We start from the raw sequence: 16598 nt of genomic DNA, 5'->3' as shown, positions 1-16598 counted from the left end.
CACAGTCGGTTCAGTCCTAAGGGCATCCGATTTTCTAATGCAGTTACATATATACAATTGACCAGTTTTGGTGCAAATCAGGCTGCCTCTGAGCCGTGTAAGACACATAAGAAGCAAAGACAGACAAAAGGCAGCTCCGTGGACACAGAGAGCGTCTTACCATAAACTGCACATTGTCAAATCCATTAGCCATCAGGTGGTTCTCGTACTGAGGTAGCCCAATGCTTTCCAACCATTGTCCCACTGTTTGGACAGGGCATCTGGGTCCTGTAAGAGGATGAAGAGGGAAGCGTTTAAGCAGGGAGTAGCCGTCCACGGGGTAATAGCGGTAGTCCTGGGCTGAGAGGTGGCATTGCCACATCATGCTCCTGGGAAAGTTGCTATCAAAGGAGCCCGCCAGCTTGACAGATTAATGTTCTCAGCGAGAGAGCAAAGTCAGAAGTAAAACATAGTTTGCCAGGCAGGCTGTGGAGTATGACTTGATCCTAGCTCCACATTTCTTACATATTAATCTTTACTACCGACCAGTACGTCACACAGCCCCCAAAACCAGGCAGCAGAAGAAGGCATATCAAGCTGTCAGCTTAGGCTGGTCTGCGTTCTGTGTGATTGTTGGAGTACTCCACAATGAGCAATGCACGGCCAGCAGCCAGAATTCTTTTTATCAAGTACTCCTACACTCATCAGTATGCAGCTCCATGCTCCTTGCTCCCCCTCGCTCGCTCCCCTTCATTACCCAGCCCAGGCTACACCTCGCATTTTCAATAATAGCCATCAGATAAGGCAGATTTTTTTTGTCTGCAAGCTGTAAGCCTGCTGCTGCTGCTTCCTCCTACACACCCATCCAAGCGTCAATCTTGAATGATGAGAGCAGTCAAAACAAATGCAGAAAATAGCAAGATTCAAAAGCAAACTAAAGTGCTTAAAACTGAATTGAATCTTCATACTGGTTATACGTTATAGAGCTATTTGTTGTGGAATTTTACGTTTCAAAAGACACCAGGAAATGCAAAGCTTTAACTATAGCTTATAGGGGAGCCCCCGACAGGTTCTCTTTTTCCTTTTCTTTCCTTTCTTTCCCTTTCTTATTTTTTTAAAACGCAGCACAGATAAATGTTTCCGATCTAAAGCTTTACAGTGTTGGAGAACAATTATTCTCTTTCTTTACCGTGCTGTATCAAAATGAGCCTCTCCGAGGTATTTTTTTTTTTCCTTCTTGAATTGCTGCAAAATACAGAAACTGCATCGCAATCTTGAAGTCAAGATAATTCATTTCTCATTTGTGAGGCTTCTTACAAACAAAAATATTATTAGGCACAAAAAATCCTTTCCCCTCTGATATTTATAACCCAATCTACCAGGGCTGACATTCTAAATTAGGTATAGAGGTAACATTACTGGGTAGAATTTTTTAATAAAGAAGAAGAGCCCTAACCAAGAATAATTTAAGAATAACAGATGTAAATGTGTGAGTTTTACTGAATGGCAGACAGACTGAGTAATTTATTTAATAATCGAGAGAAACCAGAGATTAATAATAGAACCCAAAGGAGTAGATCATGAAAAGAACAGACTCTTAAGATTGAGAGAGAACTTGCAGAGAGGTTAATCTAACCTCCCTCTTAATGCAGGAATCCCTTGTAACAGAGTTCCTTGAAGAATATTATCTAATTTAGGCTTGAATACTGCCTGTAACAGAGCTCTCACTACTTATCAAAAAGCCTCCACTTATAAGGAAGGTATTTTACTTCCTGCTGTTGTTGTGTTTAGTCACTAAGTTGTGTCTGACTCTTTGCGACCCCATGGACTGTAGCCCACCAGTCTCCTCTGTCCATGGGATTCTCCAGGCAAGAATACTGGAGTAGGTTGTCACCTCCTTCTCCAGGGGATCTTCCTGAGCTAGGGATTGAACCTGGGTCTCCTGCATTGGCTGGTGGATTCTCCACTGCTGAACCACCGGGGAAACCCTAGCTGACTTCTACTCACTGGCTCCAGCTCTGCCTTTGGAGTCACACAGACTGAGAACACTGCCTTTACCACATAAAATGTTTTAAAAATTAAAGATAACTCTCATCCCCCCAGAATAGTGCCTGACACATAGTAAGTGCTCAATAAATATTCATTGAATAAATGAAACATCACTTTCCTTCTTTCCCCAGATCTTATCTTTCTTTGTTTCCTTTGTCTTTTGAAGAGCACTGTCAACCTCCCAAGCACACAGACATTAAACTGCAAAGCATCTTATATTCTTTCTTTCACCACTGACATCAGTTGCCAAATTCCAGTCATCCCTCATCATACTATCTCTTGCCTCTATTCCCTTAATTCAAATTCCTGTCTCATGTTTAGAGAGCTGACACCTACTGTGATTTTGCTCTTAGTTCAGGCCCACCTGGCCTAATACAACTATGGCCTCTGTGTTCATCTTCCTTCCTCTGATATTTCAAATTCTAGTATATACATGGATGTCAGAATAATCTCTTTAAGACAGTTTTGATTATAACTCCTTGTTTCAGAACACTTCCATGGTTTTTTGTTGGCTTCAAAATAAACTCCCAATTCCTTTGATGACATTTTGGGGTCTTCATGATTACTACAAATCCTCTAATTTTATTTCCCTTTCCTAAGTTCCAAGCAGGTGGGATTACTGGCTAGAATATACTTGGGTTGCTTTTATTATGTCTCCATATTTATGCCTGTTCTTTGACTTTAGATATGATGATATTTTCTTTATGAAACCCTTTCTAATCCCACCTAACAGGAATAAATCTCTTCCTTATCTGTTTTAAGTGGCATTTTTAGGCCATCTATTATAACAATGTTTTTTATCTAACATTATAGTTATTTGTGTACAAGATATATTTCTTGAATGTAGGAATATGTCTGGCTAACATTAAAAGTAGTAATAATTCATTATGCACCTGCTAAACCAAATAAAGCAATTTCCATCTCACAATTCAAACTGTGTAAAATCCTCCTAGTTTCAGATTAAAAAAAATTTTTTAAGTCTATCCCAAGTCTCTGAGTTCTTTGTTTTAAAAGAAAACAGCTAGGTTTTAAAATAGAACCAATCAGATTCTAGGTCTCTTAAGAAGGTCAAAAAGTTTGTAGCAGTTTGGGAATCTATTTAAGGGGATTCAGGTTACTCAATATTACCTGTACAAGAAGTTGAAAGCAAGATGCTATTTGTCCTTGGCCAGTTGTAAAGCTGATACAGAGTAGAGTTAAAGTGGCATCAATTACAATCTCTCTTAGGGTCATACGCACGTTGTTTCTCCTGATCATTCCTAAGCTATAATTGGGAGAAGGCAATGGCACCCCACTCCAGTACTCTTGCTTGGAAAATCCCATGGACGGAGGAGCCTGGTAGGCTGCAGTCCATGGGGTCTAAGAGTCGGGACGACTTCACTTTCACTATATTGAGCAAACATGACTACTGTTTTGGTTTGGTAAGGCATGTGCTAACTGACCAGTTCCTCAAATCCCATCTCATTTCTTAAGATGCACACCATGGACCAAGTACCTTGAAGAGTGCTACATGCATTCTAGGCATTAAATTGTCTTTGTTAAATGAATGAACACATGACACGGAAATGACTTTCATGGGATTTTCATTTCTTAATAGAAAGAGAGAGAAGAGGAGAGAGTGAGATTGAGAATGAGTGTGCACGTGTGCGAGACAGGGAGAGAGGGAGGAAGGAGGTTATATCAAGGTCCAGGCTGTTGTACAAAAACAGTTCAGAGAAAATATGGGTTACTAATCACTTTACAAATATTCTATAGACTAAACTTTTTTCTTTTAACTCTTCAATCATTCAGTTTGTATTCAATAATTCTCATATGTTGGGGAAAGGTTTTCATGCACAGGGGAAGTGAATTGGGAGAAACGGGGGCACGACTGAACGACTTCACTTTCACTTTTCACTTTCATGCATTGGAGAAGGAAACGGCAACCCACTCCAGTATTCTTGCCTGGAGAATCCCAGGGACAGGGGAGCCTAGTGGGCTGCCATCTATGGGGTCTCACAGAGTCGGACATGACTGAAGCGACTTAGCAGCAGCAGCAGCAGGGGTAGGGGGAAGAGGTGAGGCAGAGGTAGGAAGAAGAAAGAGACCTTGAATCGTGGTGCTTCTAGCTCTGTTAAAGTTTTTTCTCATGAGCCAAACCATCGAAAGAACCCTTGTTTGGGTATGAAGATCACTTTTAAAATAGTGTTTATATATTTCTCACTTTATGTGAAATACAAACATGACATCACATTACTGGACAGGCCTCATTATTCAACTGGAACTTCTCTAAGTCCCAAAAGTGAGACAAGAGGAAGGAAAGAAAAAAACTAACAGGTACTGAGAGCTACTATGTTCTAGGCAGTGTGGTGTGGATTATTTAGCCCACTTTGTTGTTTGTGGTTGTTGTTTAGTCAGTAAGTCATGTTCAACTCTTTTGTGATGCCCATGGACTGTAGCCCACCAGGCTCCGCTGTGCATGAGATTTTCCAGGCAAGAATATGGCCAGTGGAATTGGGAGGAAAAGGGGAATAATTGTTACTGGATATGGGACTTCTTTTCACAGTGATAAAAGTGTTTTAAAATTTACTGTGGTAATTGTTGTACAACTCTGAATGTACTACAAACTACGGAATTATACATTTTGGGTGAATTGAATGACATGTAAATTATATCTGAATAAATTTAGTTATCAAATAATAGTAAAATAAAAACAATTAGTTCTTAAATTTTCTATAAATTTGTAACAACACAAAACAAATAATTGCATATAAGAATACATTATTATTGGTTTACATATTAGCATTTTTTTTTCTTTTTCTATTTTTCTTGGTTACTCTTTCTCCCAGTATCTCCAAACCACCCATGTCATCCATTGTCCCATCAAGGTAATTGATGTTAACAAACAACTATGTTTCTTCATATGTATGTATCCATTGTCAAATCTGTCTCACACACACACCACAGCTATGTACAAATATGTATGTTTATATATATATATATATATATATATATATATATATGTAGAATTGATGCTTTTGAACTGTGGTGTTGGAGAAGACTCTTGACAGTCCCTTGGACTGCAAGGAGACCCAACCAGTCCATTCTGAAGGAGATCAGTCTTGGGTGTTCTTTGGAAGGACTGATGCTAAAGCTGAAACTCCAATAATTTGGCCATGTCATGTGAAGAATTGACTCATTGGAAAAGACTCTGATGCTGGGAGGGATTGGGGGCAGGAGGAAAAGGGGACCACAGAGGATGAGATGGCTGGATGGCATCACCGACTCGATGGACATGAGTTTGAGTGAACTCCGGAAGTTGGTGATGGACAAGGAGGCCTGGTGTGCTGTGATTCGTGGGGTCACAAAGAGTTGGTCACGACTGAGCGACTGAACTGAACTGATGGGGGTATTTGGGGGCATCATTTCCTAAAATTAGGATCATATTACACATTTTTGAAACAGACTTTTCTCATTCAACTAGCTTTATGAAAATTCTAACAAGTAAATGATAAGCTCTAATTTGTTCTTTTAAATAGTTGCATAATAGTCCGTAATGGGTACATGATACTCAGTTCAGTTCTTTTCCTGCTATCTCTAGATGTAACTTTTCAACAGACTCACCCAGTTTTCCCCAGTGGTAACATCTAGTGCAACTATAGTGTGATATCACAACCAGATATTTGGCACTGATAAAATCCATTGATTATTCATACTTCAGTAGTTTTATATATACTCATTTGTGTGTGCATGTGTACATGTTTAGTTCTATGCAATTTTATTACATGAATAAACTGTGTGACTATCACTTCAGTCAAGATAAAGATAGTACCCCCACAGGCACCTGCTATCTTGTCATAGCTATGACCCCCTCTCTCCCTATCTGCTTTTTAATCTCTGGCAAATACTAATCTGCTCTCCATCTCTGTCATTTTGTCATTTCAAGAATACAGAAAATCAATTTATTTTTTACAAAGGTAAAAAGGCAATTCTATGAAGAAAGGAGAGCCTCTTCAATGAATAATGCTGAAATAATTAGAGATCCATATGCAAAAATAGATTTTAATTCATATCTCACACCATGTATAAAAGTTAGATAAAAATCATAGGCCTAAACGTAAAACCTAAAACTAAAAACACATAGAAGAAAATTTAGGAAAATAATTTGGGAAAAATCTTGAACTCAGGTAATAAAAGCACAATTCTAAAACAAAAAAATTGATCATTATAATTCATCAAAACTTTAAAATTTTGTTCCTTTCTCTACAATAATGAAAAGGCAAGATGCTGACTAGAAGAAAACATTTGCAAATTGCATGTGATAGCATACTTGTATTCAGAATATATAAAGAATTCTCAAAACTCACTAATAAGGAAACAAACCAATGTTTGTTCATTTGTTTGTTTTAGCTACACTGTGGCATGTGGGATCTTAGTTCCCAGACCAGGGATCAAACCCATGCACCTTGCACTGGAAGCACAGAGTCTTAACCACTGAACTGCCAGGGAAGTCCCTGGAAACAAATCAATGTTTTTAAATGCGCAAAAGATTTGAACAGATATTTCACCAGAGAAGACACATGGATGGCAAATAAGCTTGTGAAAAGATGTTTAACACATTAAGAATGTGCAAACTTATAATGAAACCATAATATGATACCATTTGTGGTTTAGTCACTAAGCTGTGTCCGACTCTTTTGTGACACCAAGGACTGTAGCCCTCTGTCCATTGGATTTCTTAGGCAAGAACACTGGGAGTGGGTTGCCATTTCCTTCATAATGTGATACCATTTATTAAAATGTCTAAAATTTAGAAAGTCTGACCACACTAAGTGCTGACAATGCTATGAATCATAGTTTGATAATGTCTTTAGAAGTCAAATATACATCTACTACATGGTCCAGCTTGTCTACTGCTAGGAATTTACCTAAGAGAAATGAAAGCATATGACACAGAAGACTTGTAGATGAATGTTTACAGCAGCCTTATTTGTAATAGCCCATAACTGCACGCATGCTCACTCAGTTGTATCCAACTCTTTGTGACCCCATGGTTGGTGGAAACAGCCTAGAAGTCCATCAACAGGCAAATAAACAAATTGTAGTACATCCACATAATGTAATAATATTCATTAATAAAAATAAATGAACAGATGATACATTCATCACATGGAATGAATGTTAAAATAATTTTGCAGAGTAAAAGAAACCAGAAGGCAGTATATTGTCACCCTGCTTATTTAATTTATATGCAGAGTACATCAGGTGAAATGTTGGGCTGGATGAGGCACAGGATGGAATCAAGATTGCTGGGAGAAATATCAATAACCTCAGATATGCAGATGACACCACCCTTATGGCAGAAAGCAAAGAGGGACTGAAGAGCTTCTTGATGAAAGTGAGAGAGGAGAGTGAAAAAAGCTGGCTTAAAACTCAACATTCAGAAAATGAAGATCATGGAATCTGGTCTCATCACTTCATGGCAAATAGATGGGGAAACAATGGAAACAGTGACAGACTTTATTTCTTGGGCTCCAAAATAACTGCAGATGGTGACTGCAGCCATGAAATTAAAAGATGCTTGCTCCTTGGAAGAAAAGCTATGACCAACCTAGACAGAATATTAAAAAGCAGAGACATTACTTTGCCAACAAAGATCCATAGTCAAAGCTATGGTTTCTCCAGTAGTCATGTATAGATGTGAGAGTTGGACCATAAAGAAAGCTGAGTGCCGAAGAATTGATGCTTTTGATCTGTGGTGTTGGAGAAGGCTCTTGAGAGTCCCTTGGCCTACAAGGAGATCAAACCAGTCAATCCTAAAGGAAATCAGTCCTGAATATTCATTGGAAGGACTGATGCTGAAGCTGAAGCTCCAATACTCTGGCCACCTGATGCGAAGAACTGACTCCTTGGAAAAGATCCTGATGATGGGAAAGATTGAAGGCGAAAGAAGAAGGGGACAACAGAGAATGAGATGGTTGATGGCATCATAAACTCAATGGACATGAGTTGAGCAAGCTCCAGGAATTGGTGATGGACAGGGAAGCCTGGCGTGCTACAATCCATGGGGTTGTAAAGAGCTGGACACGACTGAGCGACTGAATTAAACTGAAAAGAAACCAGACTCTCCAAAAGAGGGTGATTCTATTCACATAAAATCCTAGAGAATGCAAACTTATCTACAGTACAGGATAGATGAGTGACTACCTAGGGGTGGGAAGAAGGGGAGTGAAAAGGATTATAAAGGAACATGAGGAAACTTTTGAAGATGCTTGTTTTTTTGATTGTGATGATGGTTTCATAGGTGTATCTGTTAAACATCAAACTTTAAATTTGTGTAACTAAGTGTAAGGCCAATTATACTTCAATAAACCTAGTTTACAAAGCTTTTGAAAAGTACGAAAAGGAAATAAAGCATGATAGGGGAAAAAACTGACTCATTTTAAACACTATTGTCAGGGAATGCCTTTGAACAGAGACGGGAATATAGTGGAATGTAGTGAACAAGCTTTTCTGGTATTTAGGGAAAGAGAGTTTGAGGCGGTGGGAAGAGTAAGTTCAAAGTCCAAAATCCTGACCTGTGTTATAAGGGTACGATGACACTAGCTCATTTTGACATGTTTGTAACTATTCTCATTGCATATAGTGCAGCTATAGAAGGCCTCTGAGGACGGCACGGAAACCCACTCCAGTATTCTTTCCTGGAGAATCCCCATGGACAGAGGAGCTTGGTGGGCTATAGTCCATGGGGTTGCAAAGAGTCGGTTGGACATGACTGAGCAACTAAGTACATAGAAGGCCTAAGCCATTGAAATGAATGTATGATTACTCCAGGGTATGGTCTGAAACTGTTACAACTGTATTAAATTAAATCCGGGATATCAGTTTAGGTCTCTAAAATTAATTTTTTCTTTTAAAGGTATAAGGCAACTCGCGTACTGCTAAATTTCAGATAATTTCTTAATTCAGATCAGATCAGTCGCTCAGTCGTGTCCGACTCTTTGTGACCCCATGAATCGCAGCACACCAGGCCTCCCTGTCCATCACCAACTCCCGGAGTTCACTCAGACTCACGTCCATCGAGTCAGTGATGCCATCCAGCCATCTCATCCTCTGTCGTCCCCTTCTCCTCCTGCCTCCAATCCCTCCCAGCATCAGAGTCTTTTCCAATGAGTCAACTCTTGGCATGAGGTGGCCAAAGTACTGGAGTTTCAGCTTTAGCATCATTCCTTCCAAAGAAATCCCAGGGCTGATCTCCTTCAGAATGGACTGGTTGGATCTCCTTGCAGTCCAAGGGACTCTCAAGAGTCTTCTCCAACACCACAGTTCAAAAGCATCAATTCTTTGGCGCTCAGCCTTCTTCACAGTCCAACTCTCACATCCATACATGACCACAGGAAAAACCATAGCCTTGACTAGACGGACCTTTGTTGGCAAAGTAATGTCTCTGCTTTTGAATATGCTATCTAGGTTGGTCATAACTTTCTTTCCAAGGAGTAAGCGTCTTTTAATTTCATGGCTGCAGTCACCATCTGCAGTGATTTTGGAGCCCAGAAAAATAAAGTCTGACACCGTTTCCACTGTTTCCCTATCTATTTCCCATGAAGTGGTGGGACCGGATGCCATGATCTTCATTTTCTGAATGTTGAGCTTTAAGCCAACTTTTTCACTCTCCACTTTCACTTTCATCAAGAGGTTTTTGAGTTCCTCTTCACTTTCTGCCATAAGGGTGGTGTCATCTGCATATCTGAGGTTATTAATGTTTCTCCCGGCAATCTTGATTCCAGATTGTGTTTCTTCCAGTCCAGCATTTCTCATGATGTACTCTGCATATAAGTTAAATAAACAGGGTGACAATATACAGCCTTGACGAAATCCTTTTCCTATTTGGAACCAGTCTGTTGTTCCATGTCCAGTTCTAACTGTTGTTTCCTGACCTGCATACAAATTTCTTAAGAGGCAGATCAGGTGGTCTGGTATTCCCATCTCTTGAAGAATTTTCCACAGTTTATTGTGATCCACACAGTCAAAGGCTTTGGCATAGTCAATAAAGCAGAAATAGATGTTCTTCTGGAACTCTCTTGCTTTTTCTATGATCCAGCAAATGTTGGCAATTTGATCTCTGGTTCCTCTGCCTTTTCTAAAACCAGCTTGAACTTCAGGAAGTTCACGGTTCACATATTGCTGAAGCCTGGCTTGGAGAATTTTGAGCATTATTTTACTAGCATGTGAGATGAGTGCAATTGTGCGGTAGTTTGAGCATTCTTTGGCATTGCCTTTCTTAGGGATTGGAAAGAAAACTGACCTTTTCCAGTCCTGTGGCCACTGCTGAGTTTTCCAAATTTGCTGACATATTGAGTGCAGCACTTTCACAGCATCATCTTTCAGGATTTGGAATAGCTCAACTGGAATGCCATCACCTCTACTAGTTTTGTTCATAGTAATGCTTTCTGAGGCCCACTTGACTTCACATTCCAGGATGTCTGGCTCTAGGTCAGTGATCACACCGTCATGATTATCTGGGTCGTGAAGATCTTTTTTGTACAGTTCTTCTGTGTATTCTTGCCATCTCTTCTTAATATCTTCTGCTTCTGTTAGATTCTAGTTAATTGAGGAGAGGAGAGGATACTTTTCTTATACTTAATTCCTTCAGCATTGACTGATACCTTTAACGAATATTTATAAAGTACGTCTTGTTCCTTGCATTTTGCTAGGCAGTGGGACTATAGCTTTGAACATCCCTCAGTTCAGTCACTCAGTTGTGTCTCAACCCCATGGACTGTAGCACACCAGACATCCCTGTCTATCACCAACTCCAGAGCTTGCTTAAGCTCACATCCATCGAGTTGGTGATGCCATCCAACCATCTCATCCTCTGTCCCCTTCTCATCCTGCCTTCAATCTTCCCAATTATCAGGGTCTTTTTTAATGATTCAGTCTCTTGCATCAGGTGGCCAAAATATTGGAGCTTCAGCTTCAATATCAGTCCTTCCAATGAATATTTAGGACTAATTTCCTTTAGGATGGACTGTTTGATTTCCTTGCTGTTCAAGGGACTCTCAAGAGTCTTCTCCAACACCACAGTTCAAAAGCATCAATTCTTCGGTGCTCAGATTTCTTTATAGGCCAACTCTCACATCCATACACGACTACTACAAAAACCATAACTTTGACTAGATGGACCTTTGTCGGCAAAGTAGTTTATAGGCCAGTGGAGAATACTAGCTTACCACTGAGAAAATGTCAATAGAGATTAGAGGAATTAAAAACTTAGAGACATGACTTCTCATTGTGATGGTATAGAGGAGAAATGAATTAGAGAAAACCACCTAAGGGATTCCAGGTTTCATGAGCAAAAGAGAAACACTATCTATTTCAATAATGCGCCTCCAGGCTGAAACTGATGAAACAGTTAAGGTGGGTAAAATGATTTGGCAGAGGCAAGAGGTATCAAATTTGTTAAAAAGGAAAATGACATTTAGGAAGGGATAGAGGAGAGCCCCTGGACAAGAGTTAAAACAAGAAGCTGGCTAATCCCTCAAAAATATAATAAATAGCTGTTTATCCTAGCACCAAGGTAACTGATATAAGGCAAATACTTTTTAAAGAATGTGAGTCTTTCCAGTAATCTAAACTACATATAAAAGAAGAGAGCTAATATTTATTGAGCACCTATACACATCAGGCTTTTTAAATAACATCTCATTATGTAAAATAATAACATGCATTTACTATGGTCAGACTCTAAGTAATATACACATATTGTTGTTATTCAGTTGCTAAATCTTGTTCAACTCTTTGTGACCCCATGGACTGCAGCACACCAGGCTCCTCTGTCCTCCATTATTTCCTGGATTTTGCCCAAATTCATGTCCATTGAGTTGGTAATGCTACCTAACCATCTCATCCTCTGCTGCCCTCTTCTTTCCCCTTCAGTTTTTCCCAGCAGCAGGATCTTTTCCAATGAGTCAGCTCTTTGCATCAGGTGGCCAAAGTACTGTAGCTTCAGCTTCAGCAACAGTCTTCCCAATGATTATTCATGGTTGATCTCCTTTAGGACTGACTTTTTTTATCTCCTTGCAGTCCAAGGGACTCTCAAGGGTCTTCTCGAGCACCACAATTTGACAGCATCAATTCTTCAGCACTCAGCTTTCTTTATGGTCTAACCCTTGCATCCATACATGACAATTGGAAAACCCAAAGTTTTGCTTATATAGACCTTTGTTGGTAAAGTGATGTCTCTGCTTTTTAAATATGCAATCTAGGTTTGTCATAGCTTTCCTTCAATAACCCATATTATTTTCACAAGTGAAGTACTATTGTTATCATCTCTTTTTATACAAGAGAAAAATAAAATACATAGGTCATAGGTTGTTTAAATTTGCATAGTTAGACTAGAACTCTGAAAGCCTGGCTCCAGAGTCTAAGATTTTAGCCACTACTCTATCCTTCCCTGTTCCAGGGTCACAGGGTATGAACCTTGCCCTTTTGCAGGAGGGAGAATATTTATTCACCCAGCCACATACTAGTAGATTTGTTTTAAAAATGGTTTCCCAGTTGTTCTGTTAATTCTCCTTCCCACCCTTCATCTTATATTTATGATTCTTGGCTTCTAAAGTACAAAATAATGAGAAAAAGCCGGAAGGAATACTGAGAGGTAGGAGAAGGGTAAATCCTATCACTTGGATATTTTTATTTCACTCTAACAAAGGGCTTTTCTGTGCTCCTGAGGAACAGCAGCTTCAGTATTGTTTCCATGGGGGTACTTAGCCTCTCTGGACTGCGGTGCATGGATGCCTGTGCTGTGTGTCCAGGAAAATGCTGCCTCAATGAGAGGGATGCCAGTTAAGGGCCCAGACTCTTAAACCAGTTTGCCTGGGTTTGAATCTTGGTTCTTCTCTATTATGTAAATATTTGCCTTTTCTGTTCTTGAGATGGAGCGCACAGAAATAGAAGGAGTACCTTTCTAGTGGGCACGTTTCTGGGGCTTAGTTTCTCTTCAGTGAAATAAGGGTGGCAATTTACCTATTTACCTACCTGTCTTATGGTTTTGTTTGAAGCTAAAATGAAATAACATATATGAAAAACCCATTATGAACTATAGTTATGAACTATAAAGAGCTATTCAAATGCTAGGCTGTATAATTATCTTTACTGTCAGTAGAATATATACTTATGCTGTTCACTCAGTCTCTCAATCAAAGGGACTGGTTCTCAGCCATCAGTGCTTTTCCTTGCCCAGTTCTCTTTGTTTCAAACAGACAAAAGTGCACGGGGTGATTAGTCTGGACAAATAACAGAGGAAAGCTCATTGTACTGTGAAGTGATCAGAATCCCAAATCCCATGATGTCATTAGGGGCTTGGTCTTATCTAATGTGCACCAATAGCTAGGTCTTCAGCATTGAGCAGTCTGCTCTTCACATCCATTTAAAGTGAAATGAGAATAAACAGGAGGGGCAAGGAATGCAGAGGATAATTCTTATTCCTAGCTTCATAATGAACAAACAGGTCTTACTAAGTTATTTACTCCAACATATTTCAAATAAAAACTGGTAATTTTTAAAGAAACTGGTAAAGAGCCCACTAAACTTCCTAAGAAAGCAGTGTCCACATTTGGGGGAGAAATTTTGCACATTCAACAAATAACTATGGTGTTGGTTTGTATGTGAGCCTGTTTTGTCTTTTATATTTTGTAATACAGGTGTAGGAGCTAGGAGAGAACAGTGCTCATTTCTGTAGGATAATGTAACAAAAATCCTGACTAATGATTCTATTTTTAACTAAAAAGTATCAATATCTCATTTTTCCAATCCTGAATACCCTCTGAGCTGGGAATCATAAGCTATACATCTATTTTCCAAATGGAAAAAAACTGACAATGAAAATTAACAGAAAAAGAGATGATGCAATAAGAAAAATGTCTCTTCTACTGATAAAAGGACAACTATTCTGAAATGCAAAAATAGAAATGTACAATATTATGTAACAACCTAAATGGGAAAAGAATTTGGAAAAAGACAGACATGTATATATGTGTAACTGAATCACTTTGCAGCACATCTGAAACTATCAAACATTTTTAATCAACTATACTTCAATATAAAATAAAAAGTTAAAAAAAAGAAAGAAATGTAAAGCAGAGGTAGCAGACAATAGCAGAGGCAAAAGGATTAGTTATTTTAGGATTTGTGGAATGTTCAACAGAATTCTGGATCATAAAGTCAAGATGCAAACAGGAAAATGCCCCAAGATCATGCTTTGGTGTTTAAATGCTAAGGGAAGGCAGGAGCTCAGATTCAGTTTTCCCTGAGGCCTTGAATTTATTTTGAACTAAAATCTTCATGGAACACTTAAGAAATACCAGCCTTTACAAAACAGATCTGACAACTTCTGTGCTGGGGTATGGTCTAAAATAGGAAATGAAATTTAAGCCTAAAATGCTAAAATCTTCTGGCAGACAACAATATATAAATATATATGGGCCATACCTGATTGGAAAAAAATCATAATTCCTTTGATTACATTCTTTTTTCCCTTCTTTAAGGCATACTAGCAGATGTTTGACTCTTTGAGAAGCTGTATACAGCATTAAGGCACTGAAGCCTCCCATGTGCCAGTCATTGTTTTAAGACCAGAAAGGAAACAAAACTTGTTGTGCTTTTAGAATCTTAGTCTAGCTGAGAGAAAATTACCATGCAGGATGATGAATTCTATAATGGAGATGTGTAAAAGATACTGAAAATGTAGAAGGAAGGCAAGGATGCTTAAAGTGACTCAGGTATAGAATTTACAGAAGAGTCCATTTGATTTGTGACTTGAAGATTTAGAAGGAGTTTGAGAGGCATATAAACAGATGATGGTGATAGTTAATTTATGTGTCAATTTGACTGAACTAAGAGCTAACTAAGCTCTACTAAGAGCTTGTAAAATGTCTAGTTCTGGATATGTCTGTGAGGGTGCTTCCTGACAAGAATAGCATTTGAATCTGTAGACTGAATAAAGATTACCCTCGCCAGTGTATGTGGGCATTGTCCAATCCAGTAAGAATCTATTAGAACAAAAAGACTAAAGCAGATTAACTCTGTGCTTGAACTGGAACATTCATCTCCTCCTGCACTTCAACACTGGTGCTCCGAGTCCTGCCTGGGCCTTTGGACTGAGACTGAATTGCACTACTGGCTTTCCTGGTCTGCAATTTGCAGACAGCAGACTGTGGGACTCAGTCTCCAATTCCTATAATACATCTTAGACTTGTCTATCTATATATCCTACTCTGTTTCTCTGGAGAACCTTGACTAAAACAATGGAATTCCAGGCAGAGGGACTAGGATGAGGGAACGATATGTTTGAGTGAAAAAATGGTTAAAAGGATTCATTATTACTGGAATTCAAAGGTTATATATAGATGTCTGAGGAGGATAATGCTATAGGAGATAGGGAAAGATAGCTGGGTAGGAGACAGATAATCAAGTAATTTTTGCCATGGAAAAAAGTAACTATTTTCTTTCTAAAGAACAGAGAGATATTTTCCATTTGCAGCAAAATGGATGGACTCGGAGGGTATTTTGCAAATTGAAATAAGCTAGATAGAGAAAAACAAATATGGTATGATATCTCTTGTACATGGAATGTATAAAATACGACAAAGTAGAGAATATATTTTTAAAAAGAAACAGATTTCCAGATATAGAGAACAAGCTCGTGGCTACCAGTGAAAAGAGAGAAGGAGGTGAGGCGCAATGGAGAGGTAGGAGATTAATAGGTGCCAACTATTATATATAAAATAAGCTACAAGGATGTATTATACAACACTGGGAATATAACCAATATTTTATAATAACTATAAATGGAGTATAACCTTTGAAAATTGTGAGTCACTATATTGTACACCTGTAACATATAATTGTTGTTGTTCAGTCACTAAGTTGTATCTGACTCTTTGCAACCCTATGGACTGCAGCACACCAGGCTCCTCCATCCTCCACCAACTCCTGGAGTCTGCCCAAACTCATGTTCATTGAGTTGGTGATGCTATCTAATCATTTCATCCCCTGCCACTCCCTTCTCCTTTTGCCTTCAATCTTTCGCAGCATCAGAGTCTTTTCCAATGAGCCGGCTCTTAACATCAGGTGGCCAAAGTATTGGAGCTTCAGCTCCAGCAACAGTCCTTCCAATGAATATTCAGGACTGATTTCCTTTAGGATTGACTGGTTTGATCTCCTTGCAGTCCAAGGGACTCTCAAAAGTCTTCTCTATCACTACAATTAGAAGGCATTGATTCTTCAGTGCTCAGGATTCTTTATGGTCCAACTCTCACATTCGGACATGACTACTGGAAAAACCAAAACTTTGACTATATGGAACTTTGTCAGCAAAGTAATGTCTTTGCTTTTTAATATGCTCTCTAGGTTTGTCATAGCTTTCCTTCCAAGGAGCAAGAGTCTTTTAATTTCATGGCTGCAGTCACTATCTGCAGTGATTTTGGAGCCTAAGAATATAAAAAATCTGCCATTGCTTCCACTTCTTCTCCTTCTATTTGCCATGAAGTGATGGGAGAAGATGCCATTATCTTAGTTTTTTAATGTTAAGT

General features: G+C 38.9%; 1 protein-coding gene across 16 annotated transcripts in view; it reads right to left on the bottom strand.

The window, feature by feature from the left end:
- The window catches only part of ANKS1B (ankyrin repeat and sterile alpha motif domain containing 1B), a 1156394-nt gene that overhangs the window by 432282 nt on the left and 707514 nt on the right, over window positions 1-16598 (bottom strand). For 11 of the 16 annotated variants that reach the window (XM_070370298.1, XM_070370303.1, XM_070370304.1 and 8 more), the window contains exon 1: window positions 161-364. In XM_070370298.1, coding sequence (XP_070226399.1) covers window positions 161-364 — 204 coding nt within the window. Of the gene's footprint in view, window positions 1-160; window positions 365-16598 lie in introns of those variants that run through there. The other 5 variants (XM_070370293.1, XM_070370295.1, XM_070370296.1 and 2 more) reach the window with 1 other exon arrangement.

Source organism: Bos mutus, chromosome 5 (assembly GCF_027580195.1).
Source record: "Bos mutus isolate GX-2022 chromosome 5, NWIPB_WYAK_1.1, whole genome shotgun sequence".
Taxonomy (NCBI): domain Eukaryota; kingdom Metazoa; phylum Chordata; class Mammalia; order Artiodactyla; family Bovidae; genus Bos; species Bos mutus.
This window is presented reverse-complemented; position numbering and strand designations above follow the sequence as displayed.